Raw genomic sequence first — 14,921 nt, forward strand, 5'->3', positions numbered from 1 at the left:
TCGGAGGTATTGCCTGACGTGGAGGTGGAGCCGGTGCTAGCGCCATTTGATGGGGAGGATCTTCCCCATCGTACAGCCGACAGGAAATCCGAAGCTCGCCTCGATGTGAGGGCGCGGGGTTTCTGGTCCAGGCAGCAGGAGGCTTTTTTTGATGTTCGGGTGACTCACCCAAAGCCAAACCTGCTGTCGCGTCCAGAAGTCCAGCGCCATCTCCAAAAGCATGAAGGCATGAAAAAGCGGGAATACGGAGCGCGTGTTGTGAATATAGACCGAGGCACGTTCACCCCGTTGGTTTTCGCCACGAATGGCATGTGTGGCCGGGAGGCAGACCGCTTTCTCAAGTGTCTTGCAGCCCAGTATGTCGATAAACACAGTGACTTGGCCTACTCGCTGGTTATGGGTCGATTGCGGTGCCTGCTCTCGTTCACTTTACTCCGTTGGGCAGTGACCTGTTTTCGTGGCTGCCGTAGCTCCTACCAGAAAAAGTCAGTCAAGAATTTCAGGAGTTATTGTTTGATGGGTCGTTAGATAGAGGCCGGTGTTTGTGAGACTGCAATCATTTAATGTTTTTTCCTTAGTGGTGTAGGTAGATTCTGTTTTGTAAGCATAGTAGGACTACTTTTGTTTTGTAAGTCAATCTCATTCTTCACGCTTTGCTGTCATTTGGTTATGTTTTAAAGTAGTTTTTATGACCTGATGTTTGTTTTTTATATTTGTAGTTCTATTGTTGACATCTTTTGTCTTTTCTTTGGGTTAAAAGGTTAACTTCATCCTCGTTTTCTTATTGCCTTGTATTGGAATTTGCCCATAAAAGTGGCTACGGTGTGATAATGCATTTTTATATTTCGTGTTTTAACATTATTTTCAGAAAATTGTTCTTACAATACCTTGCGTTTTATATTCATAATATTGTTGCCCGTAAAAGCGGCTTGGTCACATGATGATGATGCTGCTGCTGATGATGATGATGATGATGATGATGATTACACAAAACTTCGTTGTGTTTATTGTCTTCTTTTCATGGTCTCTTTTGTCGGCAATAGACAAACATTTCAGTGACCTATCCCCTACATAGGGTAGCCGCAGTGTCCACTATTGTTCTGACAGGCTTTTAAACCTCCGAAAAGGGTGAAGTTCTTTCGAAAATCGGCACCAGAACACAAACCCAGCCAGGCCCAGATGACACCGAAGTGCGAAAATGAAAAACTGTTTAAAAGATGCGTTGCTCGAAGAAGCCGGCCAGCCACTGAATGCCGTACCAGCACGATGTTGCACGTCCGCACACAGCCAAAATCAATGCACGTGTGTTAGCAGCGCAGAGAAAGCAAAAGGGTTTGACATTCGGGTTGCCATTCAGCTGACTCAAAGTCCCAATCTCAACTTAGACGACTTGGTATTCTTCCACAGCCTGCAGGCAAACTTGTCACTTGCGACGAACGAAACCAGAAAAAAGCTTCTGCAAGCTGTGGAAACGTGTTGGCATGAATACCCCGTTGCCAAGATGAGGAGCGTTTGCCTGTGTCTGTATGCCTCTTTCCATCACGGCATTCTGGAGAGTGGCAGAGACAACAACTAACAGCGCCACTGTGGAGGTCGTCAAGCTCACAGTTCGGGCAAAGAACTTGGTGATCTCCATGTTTAGTTAGTGTTTTGGCAACTTCAGCGAGGATGCACACTCGATATCATCATGGAGTGAGTCGTCATGAGATTCAGACAAAGAGTGAAGCTGGACTGCTTTGAAACGAGCTGTGTGACATCTGTAAATAACTATTCTTACATGACACGTGATCGTATCCTACGAATTGTCTAATCACCACCTTTCCCGCCGCGGGCATGATTGAGCCATCATGCCCGCTGCCCTTGGCAACACTGACGTCACTTTAGGTATGATTGACAACCATGCCCGTGGTCAAGTGCATGGCAACGAGATGTAGCCATTAATGTGACAATGTGCGGGTTTTGAAGAAAGAAGTGGAAGTGCATGTAGAAAGGAATGTCGCTTGTCTTCTTGACTCTTGTTACTTCGTGTGTTCTGGCTGTGACTAGTGCAGAGTGACTTTTCACCGAACTGTGCTAGTCTTTGGCTTGTTTCAATGTTTGAGTAGGCTACGTTCCGTGCGTGCGCATGGGTCAAGTAAGAAATCCAATCATACACGGTCTGTCGGGCTTGCTGGCTGAATCATGCCCTCGCTCCCAGCCCTCGGGCCTACGGCCCTCGGGCTGGGAGCTCAGGCATGATTCAGCCATCAAGCCCTCCAGACCGTGTATGATTATATACATCTCTGAAATGCTACTGTGTTTTCCACTTTTCAAAGTGTGTTTGTAGCCATAGAATGCTTTAGACTGAACTGTAAATATGCAATGAAGTTTTGCTTACGGAGGAAGTACGTCATTAGTGGATTGTGTTCGTTGTCAGTGACGTATGCATACATCAATAACGATAAAGTGTTTAATCAGGTTTGTGAACAGAGAGTACTTTACCCACTGTGTTGATGTGCATGTTCAGAAATCTCGCAAGCAACCCAAAGTGCTTGGGCAGGCAGAGGAAATATTGGCACAACTGCATGACAACATCCAAGAGCCATTCTCAACAAGTCGGGAGTTCTCTCGACAGCTTTGTGCTGCTAGCCACGTACAGTATGATGACGATGAAGACAGCATCAACACCGCACAAATCCGTCGATATCGCAAGATCCTCAATGCGTATGGTCTGGTATGTACATACTCTGCAGATTGAGTAATTTCAATTTTCTCGCAGTAGATGTATTTCATGTTATGATGTATGTCATCTACGTCATGTACATCTCTAAGGGATCGTCGCAAAAGTGTTTTATCGTCCCTGAAATGAACATCGCTCATTTCTTACTCGCACACCCTCCAGTCCCTATGAAACAAACACAGCTTGCTATGCTGGATGAGGAAAATTGCATGCATGTATATGTAGTCATGTACATAATGTATAGTATCGGTCGACTTGTGATTTTTTCCCGATTTATTGGAAACTGGCACCCTACCTTTTTGGTGTCCCTCTCACATAGTAGACATTCAGCCAGGTTCATAAAATTTGCACTGGTATGCCATGGCAAAATATGTGGAGAAGCAAATTCCAAACCCAGAATGAGATTCTTGAGATTTAAAGTGGGTTTTTGATCCTCAATTCGGCCCAGATCGAACTTTCAAAAGCCAGCGAGACAGTTTCCGAGGAATTGACTGTAGTGTCGGTCGACTTGCGATTTTTGCCCCCCCCCCCCTCCACAACTCCAACAAATGATGCTCGTCTCAGGGACAACAAAAAAAACTTTTCCTCCTACCCTTCTTCTTCGTTGGTTTTAGGGAAAGATGCAACCGGTTTGATTTGTTCCTACTTCTTTTACAGCCCATATCTAGAACATTACGATGCCCATCCTGCCATTAGCTGTAGTTTATTATCTATCATTCAGTGCTAGACCAGTTTTTCACCGATACCAAGAGTACATAACCCCCAGAGTGTGCATTGCCGATCCAGCTCTGCATAGGGTCTTGGTCGAGCGGAATCGGATCTTCTGATGTCATGCGTACACTCCACAGCAGCACAAGGCCGGTCTCGAGGCAGGGCACCATTGTTTTTGATACGAGAGTACCCGTGACTCCCCGGGTTCCCGTCAGATTTGTACGGTATTATGACGCAAAGATCCGATTCCGCTCGACCAAGACCCTATGCAGAGCTGGATCAGGCGTTGCACACTCTGGGGGGTTATGTACTCTTGCCGATACTAGTAAGTGTAAGGCTGCTGGAAACTTCAAGGTGAAGTGAAAATTGTGGGACAGGTTTAGTGTGTTGCTGTGCACAATATGGCTAGCTGGGGCTTGACAGCAGGGGACATCACCTACAGATTGCTGGCTTTAGGCTGTTAAAGAGATCATTGAGAACGGGTGCATTGTGCTTTACACCTTTGATGGATTGATCTTCAACAGTGAGTTTCTATAAAGGTGTGCTGCATAGTCCTGCTTTGGCTGGCACCAGAGGGTTGTATCTGTGTCCATGAGAGGATACGGCACTGATTTCCGCGCAACTCAAGCCAGGGAATCTGTACCCGTTTCCCTTACATTCATTTCTTTAAAACTTAGGATGGTTCATTTAACAGTTCCTCATTGCCACTCAATGTGGGGTCAGGCGAAGTGTGATGTCATGACGCGTCGAGGATTGCCTGGGTGACTTGCTTTGTTTTGTATTATTTTGGAGGTATTTGGCCTTTTTAATATCCTGTCTGCGCATGCGTGTGGAATGTGTGTGTATCCATGTTTTGGCATATATCGTGCGTCGGCTTACAATTATGTGTGTTGCTGTGTGTATGGGTTTGTATATCGTGTTTTTGTTTCTAGATTGTTTCTTTCTCATCACCTGAGCTGGACGACATCATTGTTAACCGACCCAACTGGTTGCTCTCCAAGGTCATTGGTCTGATATTTGCACCACCTGGGCTTGACGATGAAGTTATGCTCCACTTCAAAGATGGTGTTGCAAAGGTCCAGGAAGTCCTTGACAAGCTTAACAGCTGCGAGGGAGCAGAAGGCCAAGGCCCTCTGCTGCTGCAGATGGTAATACAACTAGGTGTGTTGCTGCAGGAGAAAGAAAGGATCCTGGCACCCAGCCGTCTTCCGACCGCTGACAACTGCCTCGGCCCACTGGCCAAGAAAGATTCATCACCTCGGTCGGCGTGCGTAGGAGTCTCTTTCACGACTCAGCACTGCTTCTCCACTGCTCTAGTTATCAGGCTGCAGACAGAGCTGTACGCCTATTTCCACGAGCTTCATGGCATTCCTGCTGAGCTCTGGAAGAATCTGGTGGTAGTGACTCCAGTCCATTCTACAGCCCGTGGTTGCATCTCCGTCACGGACAGCCTGCGCCAAGCTGTCGCTGTTGTCCATGCGCCCGTTGAAGATACGCTAGATGGCTATTGTCTGCTGGCTCTGTTGCGCAAGGTGTTTGATAGGCTTGCTGCACAGTATAGCCCGGGCACTAATTACTCCACGAGCATCCTCAGCTCTGCTTCCATTCGTCAGCACCTTCGCGAGCCAAGCGACAAGTTTGATTTCGCTGTGTACGATGCAGAGCAAGTCCGAGCGTCCGTAGCGACACAGGATATTCTCTCAACTACCTACAGTTACGATGATCATGCCCCGCTTCTTCTCGAATGGCCGGTCAACCATGCTTCACTGCTCTCTGCAAAGTCCTTTGAGTCCGTCCGAGAAAGCCTTGGTGAGTCCGACCTGCCTGCACTAGCCACCTGCCTGGGCCTAACATCATCATCTTCATCACGTGGGCACAGTAATCATCTACACGCTGCAGCAGCATTGGTCCACAGCTGGGCAGTTACCGACTACCATCACACCTTGACCAAGCTCCACCAGCTGCTAGTGAAATCACCGAACGCCAAGCGCTTTGCAAAGATCTGCAAGGTGCTACGGCAGCATGAAGATCTGGTGAGTTTGATCGCCTGTTGCGTATGCCCCTCTCTCTCAGTCTCTCTCTCTCCCTCTCTCTCTCTCTCTCTCTCTCTCTCTCTCTCTCTCTCTCTCTCTCTCTCTCTCTCTTTCTTTCTCTTTCTCTCCTCTCTCTCTCTCTCTCTCTCTCTCTCTCTCTCTATCGATCTGCCTCTCTCTCTCTCTCTCTCTCTCAGTCTCTCTCTACTTCCCCCCCCCCCTCTCTCTGCCTATGTCTCTCTGTTGATGTATGCAAGTTGCTCTAACATTTTACTCAACAAAACATCTGTAACCTACCATTACGTAATGCACAATGTATTCTCGGCCGTGTACCTCTCATTGATTTGACTCCCAGTGGTGTGGATGATATTGACACTAGCTGATGTTGATATCAGAGCCATGTGTGTTGCTTGTTGTATATTTGTTACTCTCCACACTGCAGCTGGCCACCGATTTCCCGGACATATTCCGGAAGCGTCGGGTGCAAGCCGTCCAGCCGGTCTCCGCCGGAGCTACTGCCACCGCTGTTCAATCAGACTCGGCAGAGAGCATTCCTTCTGGCAGCCAGTCACACTCTGATCAAGCCAGTCAGTCCACTGCCGCTCGGCAAGATGATGCTGGTAAAGTTGAATGTGCTCAATACACCATGTGTGCTCCCTGTATGCTAGTGTTAGTTTACTTGTGTGCAAATGTCTACTTCACACTATCTTGCAACACAACTTGATCTATGGGCTTGCTCAGGTCTCAAAGAGAACTTCAGTTTGCATGGGATTCTATGCGAAAAAATGAATTATTTTCTATGTGGATAATGAACACATGACTGGTTAGGTATGTGTTATGCTAACCTTGATGATTTGATACCCATTCCTATAATCGAATACTTCTGCACAGAGACAGGGATAGTTTTAAAATCTGTTTTCTGTTCTTTCCTGTTGAATGTATCAGGCCATGCTGAGCATCACGCTGGTCATGGAAGCTGTGGGATTTTCCTATCCACTTCACCACTGTAAGTTCTACTCATGAATTACTCAACAATGAAGTATAGAACCGTTGAATCAGTCCTAGGTAAAGTTCAGTGAAATGTACTGCACCATTTCCAACATAATGAGTCAGCCCGGCCCAGTGAGTGAGTTCTCAGACCATGATTGTGCAATGACAGGTATATGTATCATGATCAAGTCCTGACTTGAAGAGGATTGCTTCAATTGTGCTGTACACCACAGTGAGTTGGGAACACGAGGTGTGGAAAACAGGGCAACATTGATGCAGAAAGTGGGTTTTCACCTTTCCCATAATTATATTGTTGGATCTGAATTTTCCTCTCCATCCGTAAAAAAGCGGCATCTGACACCTTTGCATGTGGTCTTTTCATGTGGTATTTTCATGTGGCGGTGTCGTCATCCCTAGAAACCAGAAAGGTCTTATTGAGCTGTGTAGTTCCCAGATCCTCTTTAAAACACCCTTCCCTATTTGAAGTACATAAGCAGAAGAAAGTAAAGATCGCAGATACGCAACCAAATCGGCTATGCAATTGTGTTGAGAAACACAACTAGTTTAGGAAGTTTTGCTTGTACAAGGCCACCACCATGCCTGACATACCAGGGTGGCAGATGTAGCACGTGACAGCGAGGCTAACTTAGTATCACAACAAGAGTACATGAAAACCAGAGTGTGCAGCTTGGGGCCTTTTCTGCTATGGGTGTCTGTCACGGCGAAATTCCGTGATTACATCATATTTGGCCCAGATCTAGGCGGGAAATGGCGTAGTGCGTACAACTGAGCTGCAGTTGTGCAGAAAGAGACCTGCTTGAATCCTGCTTGTACGCACTACATCACTAAAATGATGTAATCACGGAATTTCGCCGTGACAGCAACCCATCCGAGCTGCACACTCTGGTTTTCATGTACTCTTGATCACAAGCAATGCCTGACAAGGTGCAAACCTCGTTAGCTGCATCTATGTTACCCTCACTACGAATACAGGGTAGTGAGTACACAGTTGACAGTGGTTGTCAGAGCAGTTAACTGCATGTAAAGTGCTTCACGCTTGCATCACAGCATTTGTTAACAATGTACACGCTCACTGGTGTCAGCACTGGTCTTGAACTCAGAACCTTGCGATTAGCAGGAAAGCCCACAACCACTCGGCCAAAGTACTGGTCAGTAGGCAGTGGCAATAATTTCCCTACACTGCTTGCTTAATGACATGACCACTTTTTCGCCCGACCACGTTTTTTTTGAAGGCCCTGCAAGGCTGCATGGCCTCCACCAGGGAGTCGTAGGGGGTCGTACGACTTCCTGGCTTTCACCAGGGAGCCCTACCCGTAACACATGCGAGTGTACGTGCATATAGGGCTACCGGTATGGCCTACGACCATGTACACTGTGTGATGCACATCCCCGGACGCTTTTCGCTTGCACGCCTTCGCTGATCCGCTGCTTTTTGTTTTCCACTTTTTCCAAAGAATTCTCGTAGTTGTGTGTCTTTTTCCTCTCTGATTGCTGCTTGTGTGGACACCATGGAGGCTCATCAGCCTCGGAACTTTGCGTTTCCAAAGCGAAGTTTCGGGCGAACATCGATCGTTGAGCGTCCGTTTCAACCAGCTTGGTTCGATAAATTCAACTGGTTGCACTACGACGAGTCGACGGATTCTGTGACCTGCCATTTGTGTTCCTTTGCTGATCAGCGAGGGAAGCTGAAAGTGCCATCGAAGGACTCGGCCTTCATTTCTAAGGGCTTCAAAAATTGGAAAGATGCCACGGAGGGGTTCCGCCGTCACGAAAAGTCGCTGTGTCATATCGACGCTGTCCAGGTGATGCTTGTGCTACCGCAGACTGTCCCGGACATTGGTGAGGCGCTAAGTCAAGCCCATGCCAAGGAGAAAGCCCTGAATCGGCGAATGTTCGTGAGAATCCTAGAGAACATGAAGTTTTTGGGTCGCCAAGGTCTTCCCTTGCGTGGCCACGACGATGCAGAGTCGAACTTTATGCAACTGCTGCAACTACAGAAGCTACATACTCCCGAGTTGCGTGCTTGGCTGGAGCGACGTGGGGACAAGTACTGCTCCCCCGAAATCCAGAAAGAAATCCTTCAGCTAATGTCGCATATCATACTCCGGAATGTGGCCAAGTCCATCCATACTGCTGAGGTGTTCAGCGTAATGGCCGATGAGTGCGCAGACGTATCTAACAAGGAACAGCTGGCATTGTGCTTCCGGTGGGTTGACCAGGAGTTGGAAGCTCATGAAGATTTCGTTGGTTTGTGCCAGATTGACAACATATCTGCAGATACGATCGTTGCGGCTATCCGGGACTGCATGCTGCGACTCAACCTCCAACTCAAATGTTGGCAAGGCCAATGCTACGACGGTGCCTCAAATATTGCTGGCCACAGATCTGGTGTCGCGAAGCAGTTGGGAGATGAAGAGCCAAGGGCTCTCTTTGTGCACTGCTACGGGCACTCTCTGAACCTGGCAATGTGCGACACCATCAAGACGACTGTGCTGACCAGAGATTCCCTCGATGTCACCAGCGAGATCAGCAAGTTAATTAAGTACTCGCAAAAACGGAATGCCCGATTTGACGTCCTGAAGGGTGAGATCTCGCCCAACACACCAGGATTCCGTGTGCTGTGCCCGACCCGCTGGACAGTGCGAGGCAAGAGTCTGCAAAGCATCCTGGATAACTATCTGGTCTTGCAAGAACTGTGGGATGAAGTTCTGGCTGGGAGTGTGGACCCCGACGTGCATGCTCGCGTAATCGGAGTGAAGGCTCAAATGGAGACTTTCAACTTCTTCTTTGGAATCAGTTTGGCCCATCTTGTCCTGGCACATGGTGACAACCTCTCTGTTTCCCTCCAGAGTTCAACAATGTCTGCTGCCGAAGCCCAGAAAATAGCACGTTTGACGGTGAACACAATCACAAAGATGCGCACAGAGAATTCATTCTCGATGTTCTGGGAGGCTACTGTGGAAAAAAGTCACCAGTTTGATGTCTCTGAACCGCAGTTCCCTCGCAAACGCAAACGTCCACATAGGTATGAATGTGGAGATGAGCCAGCATACCACCCCAGCTCCCCGGAAAGCCGCTATCGGCAGCTGTATTATGAAGTGCTTGACAGTGCCAAGTCCTCCATCCAGACCCGGTTTAATCAGAAGGGCTTCGCCATATACACGCAGATGGAGAACCTTCTCTTGAAGAGTGCCAAAGGGGTTGACGCTACAGACGAGTTCAAGGCAGTGACAGAGTTGTACGGCGAGGATCTCGACTCCAACCTCCTTCTGACCCAGTTTTCCCTCCTTCAGACGCAGCTGACCTCTGATGACGATGTCACGTTTAGGTCTGTGCTGAAGTTCTTGCGGGGCTACTCCACTTCTCAGAGGCAGCTTCTGTCTGAAGTTGTGAAGCTGGTGCGCTTGATTCTGGTAAGCCCAGCTACCAATGCCATCAGCGAGAGATCCTTCTCAGCAATGCGGAGAATCAAGACCTATCTCCGCTCCACAATGGGCCAGAGTCGGTTAAATTCAGTCATGCTCCTCCAGACGCACAAGGACAGGACAGATGCACTGTCTGTGGTGTAGTTGGGCAATGCCTTCGTCGATGTCACCAGCAGTGATCACCGCCGCTCAATATTTGGCACATTCACGGATGCTGATCTTGCAGCTAAGTAACCCAGCTAGCAGTTTGCCTGTGATTGCTCTTCTTGTCTTATTTCCGCGGGTTTGGCTTTCGTACACAGCAGTAGGACCATGCACAGTTATAAATATTATACTTATTGTTTCAATGCATATTCTACGCCATCTGTCACATATTATTATTTCTTGCCTGCATTTCTTTTCCTCGCTAGTTTTGCTGAGAGTTTTGTACACCTATTCAATGGTGGATGAGATAACAGGCTTTGAATGCTGTCCATAGTTGTTTTCTTGGAAATAGAAAAACAATGCCAAAAGTGCCCAGAATGCAGGATTTTGCACCCTAATTTCAAAATATTTCCGGGGGGAGATCCCCCCCCCCCCCTGGCCGGACCACCGCCAACGGAGGTGCTACGCGCCTGGGTAAAGTGTGTGAAGAGAACTGCGTGCAGAAGTGTAGGCAGTAGTGCGGGCAGAAGTGTAGGCAGTAGTGTAGGCAGAAGTGTAGGCAGTAGTGTAGGCAGTAGTGTAGGCAGTAGTGTAGGCAGTAGTGCAGGCAGTAGTGTAGGCAGTAGTGTAGGCAGTAGTGTAGGCAGTAGTGTAGGCAGTAGTGTAGGCAGTAGTGTAGGCAGTAGTGTAGGCAGTAGTGTAGGCAGTAGTGTAGGCAGTAGTGTAGGCAGTAGTGTAGGCAGTAGTGTAGGCAGTAGTGAAGGCAGTAGTGTAGGCAGTAGTGTAGGCAGCAGTGTAGGCAGTAGTGTAGGCAGTAGTGTAGGCAGTAGTGCAGGCAGTAGTGTAGGTAGTAGTGAGGAGTGGGGGCAGGACTGAGCTGCGCGGGAGGGAGTGTGGGAAGGAGTGCTGGCAGGCGCGTGGGCAGGAGTGTGATCAAGAATGCGAGCAGAGAAGTGAGGGGAGGAGTATGAGCGTGTTCAGAAAGGCTGGCAGGAGTGTGATCAAGAATGCGAGCAGAGAAGTGAGGGGAGGAGTATGAGCGTGTTCATAAAGGCTGGCAGGAGGGTGGGCAGGTGTGTGGGTAGGAGTGTGATCAGGAATGCGCGCAGAGACGGGTGGGCAGGGGAGTGTGGGCAGGGAGTGTAGGCAGAGAAAAGAGGGCAGGGAGTGTGGGCAGAGAAGGGTTGGCAGGAGAGTGTGGGCAGGAGTGTGATCAGGAATGCGCGCAGAGAAGTATGGGCAGAGAGGTATGGGCAGGGAAGTGTGGGCAGGGGAGTCTGGGCAGGGGAGTCTGGGCAGAGTGTACACTGTTCTTCTGAAAGGGGGTCAACTGGGGAAGCTAGGTCCGCTCACACTGTGGCCAGTAACTGTGTGGGTGCACTAACCAAGGATGGTATGATGTCAGCCAGTAAACACATATCCGTGAACCCGGAGCCATGGTAGAGAAAGGTGGGCAGGGGAGTGTGGGCAGGGGAGTATGGGCAAGGGAGTGTTGGCAGGGAGTGTGGGCAGAGGAGTGTGGGCAGGGAGTGTGGGCAGGGTGTGTGGGCAGAGAAGTGTGGGCAGGGGAGTGTGGGCAGAGAAGTGTGGGCAGGGGAGTGTGGGCAGGGGAGTGTGGGTAGAGAAGATTGGGTAGAGAAGTGTGGGCAGGGGAGTGTGGGCATAGAAGGGTGGGTAGAGAAGTGTGGGCAGGGGAGTGTGGGCATAGAAGTGTGGGCATAGAAGTGTGGGCGGGGGGGGGGGGGGGGTAGTGTGGGCAGGGGAGTGTGGGCAAAGTGTGCGGACAGGAGTGTGGGCAGGGGTTTGGGCGTTGGCAAGAGTGTGAGCAGGAATGCGCTCAGGAGTGCGGCCAGCAATATGGGCATCTACATGTGTGTGCAAGTATCGATTTATCTCATGAAATACTTTTCTGTGTTAGGCCTCAAATCTTCGCTTTTCAAATAATTCACAGCGATTTAAAGAGAAAATTTACACAAACTCCAACCTCGTCCCCTTGATATTCCCGCCCTTTCCCTCACTCCTTTGGCCTTTGATGAGCTCATTTATGGACAAGCAAAAGGCAACGTCTGACAGCGGAGAATGAGACAGGGGCGGCGCGGGTGGGAACACACTGTCACATTCTCCGCCTTCACCTCCTAGTGTAACCTGAATTCCACGTCAGACCTTTCAGGTCCTAGCGGAATTCCTAATTACACCTCGGAGGCTCCGGCTACGAATGTGACAGTGTGATGTTTAAAGAAAAGACCTCACATGAGTAGCAAGGTATGAAATTAATGGCTAATGTATGTTGCCATCGACACTACACTCTGTCAAGAGAAAGAAGCTGGAAGGAAACAGCATGTTATAACCGCTGAGGACAGATACACTTTCTCAAATCAATATGAAACAGATTCAACTGTAGTGTTCCACACAAGCAAAGAAACGGCATGGATAGTGAAATAATCAGGGAGCAGGCGCGCAAGGCATGATCACTATGAGAAACCATGCATAGAAATCGGAACCACAGTCCGCACTTGTAGAAGACTCCTCACCCAGTGCTAACCGTCAAGACGGCTTGGCCAAAAGAAGCTTGGCTGTGCGGTCGGTAATAGTGGCGGATGAATGTGTTGGGCCGTGACCAGTCAGCTGTCGCCAACACATCCGCCAATGACACCCCGGCTTGTCGTGCAGCGCTAGTGGAGGCACTCCGCGTAGAATGGGCTGAGAAGTCACTTTCAACACCCGCTGCTTGGAGCAGTGTTGTCACCCATCTGGCGACAGTTGAGGTCGAGACTGGCTGAAAGGGTCGGCGAGTGGACACAACGAGAGCACTCTGCGCTGGTGTAGTGCGGCTGGACCTAGTCACATCCAGATAGGCTTTGATGCATTCCACTGGGCACAGGATCGGATCAGCCGGCAGACCTGGCACAAAGAACTTCCGCGGGCCGCCAGAGCGTTGTGTTTTGGTGACGTGAGTCAGCTCAAACTCGACACCATCTGCCAGGAAGCGCATTGCGCGGATATCCAAGTGACAGATCTCACTTACTCTTGCTGCCTTAGCCAGTGCGAGCAGCATGCACAGCTTCCAGGACAGGTGCGACAGGGTCAAAGCAGTATTCGGGCCCAATGACCGAATGTATTCTAGAACAGTGGCCACGTCCCACGTACGTGAATAGCGAGGCAATGGCGGTCGTTGATTGTAGATACCACGCATAACCCGGACGACGCTAGGCGATTGAAGTAGTTAGTATGTTCCATGTTTGTTCATTTTGAATGTGTGTGTGTGTTTGTGTGTGTGTGTGTTTGTGTGTTTGTGTGTGTGTGTGTGTGTGTGTGTGTGTTTGTGTGTGTGTGTGTGTGTGTGTGTGTGTGTGTGTGTGTGTGTGTGTGTGTGTGTGTGTGTGTGTGTGTGTGTGTGTGTGTGTGTGTGGGTGGGTGGGTGTGCGTGTGTATCTTCAGCCATGCCATGTGGTCAACGGACGAACGCATTGCAAACCTGTATCAGGAGGATGAAGCGGAGCTCTCTGAAGAAACAGGTGCGTTATTCCTTTTAACATAAGACTGCTCTCTTTATCCTGTTCTCATCTAGTTGCACTCAACTGCCCTTCAATTTGTGTGTTGTTACCATTGTTGTCTTAGTCTGCCTGTATGCTATATACATACACGAAAACACACAAAAATACATACCTTCTTGTCTACCTTCTTGCTCTATATACACTGGCTTATACTTCATTCCATATTCACCCACATGCAATTGACTATCAACAGAAGTGGTGGATATTGCTAGATATTCACCACTTATTCACCACTTTTCCATACTTACTGTAAAGAGAGCAGTACTCGGTGCTGTATGTGTACACGATCGATCCTAACAAAAAGTTGAACAAGACTCTGTCAGGAACACATCACTCTCCGATTCATGCAAGAACATGCCAGTCTGTAGTGAAGTAACAACGACTTAAGTTTGTTCTGCGTACATGTACATGTATGACCAACGTGACTCGTTTGTTGGGCTGTAGGGATGATAAGGTGAATATGGAGAGGTATAAGTATATTTAGAATCGACTCGTAAAAACTCCAAGTCAATCTCCCATTGACGCAAACCTCGTTTATTCAACATAATCGTATCCTATCCAATAAAAGCAGTTCATAAAAACAGTTCATAAAAACAGTTCATAAAAACAGCTTTTTAGGATCGGACCCAGTCCCCATAACAAAGAGAGCTAGCTCCCTTGGCTGCTGTTGGAATATGCAAGAACTGGCCTTCCAGATAAGGTCTAACAAGGAGAAGTGGCTATAGTTATGAAATGAACACCGGAAACAATGGAGACAGACCACACTCTCATTATAGATACTGGTTATAAATAGACCGAATAAGGAAAAGGATCTGATAGCCTATGAAGAGTAAAAGAAATTGAACCGATGACAACAAATACTCGTCCAGCACACGAGTTGTCATAGCAACATAAATAACAGCTGTCCACTAATTTTGGTGTTGGAGATTGAGTAGGAGTTTTTACTGGTTGATTCTAAATACAATAAATGAGGAGGTCGAGGGTTTATGACCAATAAAAACTATTATAAAAACCGAGGTCTCCCGAAACAAATGGCGAGGAGACAATAATATGATAACCGCAATCAATAAGACAAGCTGAATCGACATTTGTGTACACTTTATTCATACAATGTGAAACGGTGGAGACAATGTACAATAAAACGATGAAAATATGCAGAAATTGTGTAGAGAAAACAAGGATTCGAACAAGTTTTCGTGCACCACTCATCACGAATCGTTGTTGTACTAAAGGACACTGAAACAAAATGTAGCTATCATAGAAAATCTAAGTTAGAGAAATAACACTAAGAACAACAGCAGTGAAATTCACAAGTGTGAGTTTT

General features: G+C 48.2%; 1 protein-coding gene across 1 annotated transcript in view; it reads left to right on the top strand.

Moving 5' to 3' along the window:
• Positions 1-14,921, top strand: part of LOC135827329 (uncharacterized) — a 350,751-nt gene that overhangs the window by 275,105 nt on the left and 60,725 nt on the right. Inside the window, exons 16-20 of the mRNA XM_065339849.1 lie at positions 2,507-2,713; positions 4,363-5,463; positions 5,906-6,083; positions 6,409-6,469; positions 13,482-13,558. Of these exons, the coding sequence (XP_065195921.1) occupies positions 2,507-2,713; positions 4,363-5,463; positions 5,906-6,083; positions 6,409-6,469; positions 13,482-13,558 (1,624 nt within the window). The remainder of the gene's footprint in view (positions 1-2,506; positions 2,714-4,362; positions 5,464-5,905; positions 6,084-6,408; positions 6,470-13,481; positions 13,559-14,921) is intronic.

This window comes from Sycon ciliatum, chromosome 11, assembly GCF_964019385.1.
Source record: "Sycon ciliatum chromosome 11, ocSycCili1.1, whole genome shotgun sequence".
Lineage (NCBI taxonomy): Eukaryota > Metazoa > Porifera > Calcarea > Leucosolenida > Sycettidae > Sycon > Sycon ciliatum.